Raw genomic sequence first — 7500 nt, forward strand, 5'->3', positions numbered from 1 at the left:
ACTCTGTATAGGCCACACAAAAAATGTCCTATATTCTTAGATAAGTTTTCAGAATTCTTATCAATTATTCACTCAAACTATGAGAAGACCGTTATCATAGGTGACTTTAACTGTCATGTGGATAATAAATCGGACTCCACAACTGAATTGTATGAATTTCAATCAGCATGTTATTGGAGCAACTGACAACAACACACAGCTTAGACTTAGTTATTACACATGGAATCAATGTTGAGGAATCATCTGTTCTGGACGTGTAAACAGTATTTTACCCCTGAAGTAGCTGCAAGTTTCATGTCATGTTGGATAAATCACCGGCTGCGTCTCATGCTGTGATGATAGATAGATTGATAGATGATAGATTGATAGATTGATCAGTTCAGTACCAAACTGCGGCCACTAAATTAAACACAGTAACCCACGAACAAAAAGCCCCATGGAGAAATGAAGAAATTATTCTATTAAAAAGAAAAGTGCCGAGTGGCTGAACGGAAATGTTAATTGTTAATTAATTAATGTTAATTGTCTTGCACCGACTTGCCTTCTGCTTCTGCCTCTTGGCCAGGTCGTCATTGTAAATGAGAATTGGTTCTCAATTGACTTATCTGGTTAAATAAAGGTTAAAAAATAAAAATAAAAAAAAACAATGGAGAAAGACAAAATTAATAGTTCATCGTGAAATTTTTCATGAGAAAATATTTGCATACAATATGACAATTAGAATGGCCAGGCAAGTATATTTTTCCAATTTAATCAATTATAATCAGAATAATCCAAGAGTGCAATTTAATTCAGCTGAACGTCTGATCAGATATTTCTTCCACATTGAAATGAAAGCTCAGAGACAAGAAGCCATACATTCTCACTGTCGGCCATGTTGGCTCCATGGCCGTTACCATAGTAACTGGTGGTGATTGGTCTGTCATTACAGTGTGTGTGTGTGTGTGTGTGTGTGTGTGTGTGTTGACAGAGGGGAGTGTGATTTCCAAACTAATAACACTGAGTGTTTTCACTCAAACTACAACATCTGTCTGCATAACACACACACACACACACACACACACTCTCTCTCTCTCACACATGTTCTCTGTCTAAGCCGTGGTAAAACATGTTTCTGCCTGATAACTTCCTGATTTATCTGTCTCTCTGACCTGTCTGTCTGTCTGTCTGTCTGACCTGTCTGTCTGTTTGACCTGTCTGTCTGACCTGTCTGTCTGTCTGTCTGTCTGTCTGACCTGTCTGTCTGTCTGTCTGTCTGTCTGTCTCTCTGACCTGTCTGTCTGTCTGTCTGTCTGTCTCTCTGACCTGTCTGTCTGTCTGTCTGTCTGTCTCTCTGACCTGTCTGTCTGTCTGTCTGTCTGTCTGACCTGTCTGTCTGTCTGTCTGTTTGACCTGTCTGTCTGACCTGTCTGTCTGTTTGACCTGTCTGTCTGTCTGTCTCTCTGACCTGTCTGTCTGTCTGTCTGTCTGTCTCTCTGACCTGTCTGTCTGTCTGTCTGTCTCTCTGACCTGTCTGTCTGTCTGTCTGTCTGTCTGTCTCTCTGACCTGTCTGTCTGTCTGTCTGTCTCTCTGACCTGTCTGTCTGTCTGTCTGTCTGTCTGTCTGTCTCTCTGACCTGTCTGTCTGACCTGTCTGTCTGTTTGACCTGTCTGTCTGTCTGTCTGTCTCTCTGACCTGTCTGTCTGACCTGTCTGTCTGTTTGACCTGTCTGTCTGTCTGTCTGTCTGCCTAGATGTTCCAGAGAGAGGAGTGCGCAGACAGAGCATGCCCAGTAGCTCTGCCCTGGACACGCCCACTTCCAGAGTCACGGTAACAACACACAGACAGACAGACACACACACACACACACACACACACACACCACCCGCTAGTTGAAAATCGGCCCTCTGTTTCTATGGTAACAAGAGGTTAGCTGCTGCCAGTGTGTATGTTGTAGGAGCAGGAGAAGGGGGGGGGGGGGGGGGGGGGGGGGGGGGTCCATCTAGTGGCAACAGACTGTAATACTGACTGATCTCTCCTCCTCTCCTCTCCTCTCCTCTCCTCCTCTCCTCTTCTCCCCTCCTCTCCTCTCCTCTCCTCTCCTCTCCTCCTCTCCTCTCCTCTTCTCCCCTCCTCCTCTCCTCTCCTCTCCTCTCCTCTCCTCCTCTCCTCTTCTCCTCTCCTCTCCTCTCCTCTCCTCTCCTCTCCTCTCCTCTCCTCCTCTCCCCTCCTCTCCTCTCCTCTCCTCTCCTCTCCTCCTCTCCTCTCCTCTCCTCTCCTCCTCTCCTCTCCTCTTCTCCCCTCCCCTCCTCTCCTCTCCTCTCCTCTCCTCTCCTCCTCTCCTCTCCTCTTCTCCCCTCCTCCTCTCCTCTCCTCTCCTCTCCTCTCCTCCTCTCCTCTCTCTCCTCTCCTCTCCTCTCCTCTCCTCTCCTCTCCTCTCCTCTCCTCCTCTCCCCTCCTCTCCTCTCCTCTCCTCTCCTCTCCTCCTCTCCTCTCCTCTCCTCTCCTCCTCTCCTCTCCTCTTCTCCCCTCCCCTCCTCTCCTCTCCTCTCCTCTCCTCTCTCCTCCTCTCCTCTCCTCTTCTCCCCTCCTCCTCTCCTCTCCTCTCCTCTCCTCTTCTCCCCTCCTCCTCCTCCTCCTCCTCTTCAGGGTTTTCTGTCCAGGAGGTTGAAACAGTCTCTTCGTCGTACCAGGTCTCAGCCTAAACTCTCTCGTCAGAGCAGCTTCAGGACCGACCTGCTCAATACTACTGAGAGCAGGTAACACACACACACACACACACACTCACACACACACTCAAACACTCACTGATATATACATTATAACAGTCCATCAGGTGATTGGAGGTTGATTAAACAGGAATCAAAAATCAAGACAAACACTTCCACGTTTTCCTCAAGGGCTTTCATTGTGAAAAGACCGGACAGTTTCTTCCTGACTTCCTGTTTTCTAGTCTTGAAAACAAAAAGTGAGAGAAACACGTTTTCCCACCATGACAGCATCACCTGAAGGAGGCGACGTACGGGTGTGGGTTCGATTCCCAACGCATACCAAGAAGATTTTTTGACTAGTTTTTCTTATTGAACCATGACCGAAGCCTTTCCTGAACCTTCTGTGTTGGATGCAGAAGAATTAATTTTGCTGACTCAAATAAATAAAAACCCACATTTGGAGTTTGAAAATGTGAATACCAGAACCTCCTTTATCCAAAGTTTAGACGCATTACACCAGAGATCAGCAGCCAGTCTGCAGGTTTTCAGTCCAACCAAACACTACAATAGGTGAGTTCACTGATGTGAGTTCACTGTGTTAACAGTGTTAGTGTTAACAGTGTTACAGTGTGAACAGTGTTAGTGTTAACAGTGTTAACAGTGTTACAGTGTGAACAGTGTTAGTGTTAACAGTGTTAACAGTGTTACAGTGTGAACAGTGTTACAGTGTGAACAGTGTTAACAATGTGAACAGTGTTAGTGTTAACAGTGTTAACAGTGTTACAGTGTTAACAGTGTTAGTGTTAACAGTGTTAACAGTGTTACAGTGTTAACAGTGTTAACAGTGTTACAGTGTGAACAGTGTTAGTGTTAACAGTGTTACAGTGTGAACAGTGTTAACAGTGTTACAGTGTGAACAGTGTTAGTGTTAACAGTGTTACAGTGTGAACAGTGTTAACAGTGTTACAGTGTTAACAGTGTTAGTGTTAACAGTGTTAACAGTGTTACAGTGTTAACAGTGTTAACAGTGTTACAGTGTGAACAGTGTTACAGTGTGAACAGTGTTAACAATGTGAACAGTGTTAGTGTTAACAATGTGAACAGTGTTACAGTGTTAACAGTGTTACAGTGTGAACAGTGTTAACAATGTGAACAGTGTTAGCGTTAACAGTGTGAACAGTGTTACAGTGTTAACAGTGTTAACAGTGTGAACAGTGTTACGGTGTGAACAGTGTTAGTGTTAACAGTGTGAACAGTGTTACGGTGTGAACAGTGTTAGCGTTAACAGTGTGAACAGTGTTACAGTGTTAACAGTGTTAGCGTTAACAGTGTGAACAGTGTTACAGTGTTAACAGTGTTAACAGTGTGAACAGTGTTACAGTGTGAACAGTGTTAGTGTTAACAGTGTGAACAGTGTTACGGTGTGAACAGTGTTACGTGTGAACAGTGTTACGGTGTGAACAGTGTTACAGTGTGAACAGTGTTACGATGTGAACAGTGTTAACAGTGTTAGTGTTAACAGTGTGAACAGTGTTAACAGTGTTACGGTGTGAACAGTGTTAACAGTGTTAGTGTTAACAGTATGAACAGTGTTACGGTGTGAACAGTGTTACGTGTGAACAGTGTTACGGTGTCAACAGTGTTACAGTGTGAACAGTGTTACGATGTGAACAGTGTTAACAGTGTTAGTGTTAACAGTGTGAACAGTGTTAACAGTGTTACGGTGTGAACAGTGTTACGGTGTGAACAGTGTTACGATGTGAACAGTGTTAACAGTGTTAGTGTTAACAGTGTGAACAGTGTTACGGTGTGAACAGTGTTACGTGTGAACAGTGTTACGGTGTGAACAGTGTTACGTGTGAACAGTGTTACGGTGTGAACAGTGTTACGGTGTGAACAATGTTACAGAATTTTAAAAAAAATCACAACATGCTGTTCAGTCAGTTTCCGGCTGCAGCGGTTTGGTTCTGCTGCTGTGGGGGTCGTGCTCTCAGATACAACAGGGATATAAACTGTACTACAATATACTACAGTATACTGCAATATACTACAATATACCACGGTATACTACATTATACTATAGAGTACTACACTGTACTGTACTGTACTGTATTAATAACACACACACACAGATGTACACATTTTCTGCCAGTCCTGAAAAGGGGGGCAGGGCTGTAATCCCATTCTATTAGCTCCACACACACACATACACACACACACACACAGAGTCACAGAAGACAGTGCGGGATGAAAGAATGAGAAAGAGACAGAAAATATAGCTGTCAGAAGAGAGGAGAGGAGAGGAGGAGGAGAGGAGAGGAGGAAAGGAGAGCAAGCGAGGAAGTAGGGCAACCTCACTGCAGGGGAGGGGCAACTGCTGACAGAGAGAGAGGTAGAGCGACACAGAGAGACAGTGAGAGAGAGAGAGAGAGAGAGAGCTGTAGCAGTTGAAGCTGTATAGCATCAGTAGCAGCAAGCTAACAGCAGGGGGAGAGGACAACGAGCGACAGACAGACAGACAGACAGAGAGAGACAGGCTGATAGAGAGACAGACAGAGAGACAGAGAGAGAGACAGAGAGACAGACAGAGAGACAGACAGGTCTACCAGCGGTTTGACCAAACAGCTTCAGGAGCACAAGGTTTTTCATCTTCTTCTCCTCCTCCTCCTCCTCCTCCTCCTCCTCCTCCTCAGCATTCATACAGAATGCTCGGTGAGTATCCTGCACCGAACCTCCTGCATGCATTAACTGCCTTTGTCCTCTGTGTGTGTGTGTGTGTGTGGAGGGGGTGGGGGACAGAATAGATAAATTGCGTGCAGTCATGCTATTTTTGCTGGTGTGTGTGTGTGTGTGTGTGTGTGTGTGTGTGTGTGCATGGTAGCGTGTCTCTACCTGATTTGCATGGCCATGCATCCTGCGTATGTGTGTGTACATGCGTATTGGCAGTATTTGTGTTTGCAATTTGAGCATCTGCAGGGACTGGTGTGTGTGTGTGTGTTTGTGTGTGTATGTTAGCCTGGCTTCAGTTAGCACACAGCTAGTCAGTGGTGTGTTAGCATGTGGCTAACAGGCTAGGATACGTTAGCACTTGGCCAGGCTAGACACATGCTGTTAGCTAAACAAGGCTAAGCTAACATAGACACACACACACACACACACACACCCCTGTAGAATTAACGTTGTAAGCAGCTAACATTAAGCAGCTCGTTAAGATAATGATGGGAGATAACGAGCTAACGGCTGGGACAGCAGACCTGTTCCCCTCGTTACCAACAGACAGACAGACAGACAGGTAGAAAGAGAGACAGGCAGTATGTAGTCTGATAGTTATTGTTACGATAAATCTCTGACATTGACCACAGGAAGTACGAAGCATCAGTCGTCATGGCATCTCTCTGGGCCAATCAGCTTCAGCCGCTACAGTTTCTTTCTGTTCTGTATTTTGTGTTGCTGTTTACTGGCTGAGCCATTTCTTTTTAGATTACGATTTAGTTGAATCATGATTGATTTAGTAGATTGTTTTTGAGCCAATTCGGACATTCTGATGCAGTTTCTACGTGTCGTTATTACATGAGACAGATCAGTTAGTAGAAAACAGCCACGACATGGGACATGTCACACAGAATGTGTGATTAGCAGAATGTGGATCTTAAGTCTTTTCTTCAAAGCAGAGCCTGATTGGACCGGCTCTGAGGACCTGAGTGAGGACACAGCGACTCTCTGACCTTGTAATACATTGTAGGTGACCAGGAGAATTTTGAATTCAATTTTCCACTTAACTGGCAAAGAAGACAAGAGAGCAGCAGCAGACCAGACAAGCAGATCTTTATAAATCATCAAACAGCTTTGGTTGTTTCTCAAAGGATAATTCTGAGTACTTTCAATCTGGGCTTTATTTTCCTAGTTTTCTGATCAATGTTTCATCAATTAGTTCAGTTAACCATCAGTTATTACTCATCAGGGCCGCTGCCCTCCAATACGATTCAAAGGGGTCAAGGGAAACTCAAACAACGATTAAAACAGACTCTTTCACATGAGGAGCCCCCGGTGGATGAAGGGTTACCTCAGTGAAACTACCAGTTGCAGAGGAAAACTGACTGTTGTAGCAGTTCGGAGAACTTGGCACCTTGGAGATGGTGGGAGTGGAGGCTTCAAAACCTGTGATGGAGGGAGGCTGTCCAGCTGAAGAAGGAGACCTCCTGGGCCTGGTTGGTATGGAAGAGCAGAGAGGAACCAGCAGGCAGAAAGGCTGCAGCTGCTGGAGCTACAGAAGAGAAAGTCCTGGTGTTTGGAGAGGAGGAGCTTCAGGCCTCAAAGAGGTTCTGGAAAACCCTTCAGAGACTCAGGAGGGGAAGACAGGACATCAACAGGCTGTTCTCAGCAGAACTTTGTCAGAAGGTGGAAGGACTTTGAGGAACTCCTGAACTGCAGAGCTGACAGCTGAAGATTCTGGAGGCTCTGAGGGTCAGAGGTCACTGAGGAGGTTAGAAAGCTCCTGTGGTGAAGAACCAGAGAAGATCTGGATGTTGTTGGGTGTCGTGGTTGACTCGTCTCTTCAGTGTCTCATGGATTTCAGGAACAGTGGCTTTGTATTGTCAGGCAGGAGTGATGGTCTTCATCTTCAAAAAAGGAGCGGAGGGTTTGTTCCAGCTCTGGAGGAATCTCGCTGCTCGGCCTGCTGGGAAAACCTCTGACAAGCTGCTGAGAGGAAACCGACCCACTGTGGAACCTCAGATTCAGGAGGAACGATGTGGATCACAGAACAGCGGGGCAGCTTCTTACTCTACAGATAACTGAGGCATCATGGGA

General features: G+C 45.6%; 1 protein-coding gene across 1 annotated transcript in view; it reads left to right on the plus strand.

The window, feature by feature from the left end:
- dab2ipa (DAB2 interacting protein a) overlaps positions 1–7500 on the plus strand; it is a 49646-nt gene that overhangs the window by 7189 nt on the left and 34957 nt on the right. Inside the window, exons 4-5 of the mRNA XM_071904513.1 lie at positions 1734–1810; positions 2630–2739. Coding sequence (XP_071760614.1) covers positions 1734–1810; positions 2630–2739 — 187 coding nt within the window. The remainder of the gene's footprint in view (positions 1–1733; positions 1811–2629; positions 2740–7500) is intronic.

This window comes from Centroberyx gerrardi, chromosome 8, assembly GCF_048128805.1.
Source record: "Centroberyx gerrardi isolate f3 chromosome 8, fCenGer3.hap1.cur.20231027, whole genome shotgun sequence".
Taxonomy (NCBI): Eukaryota; Metazoa; Chordata; class Actinopteri; order Beryciformes; family Berycidae; genus Centroberyx; species Centroberyx gerrardi.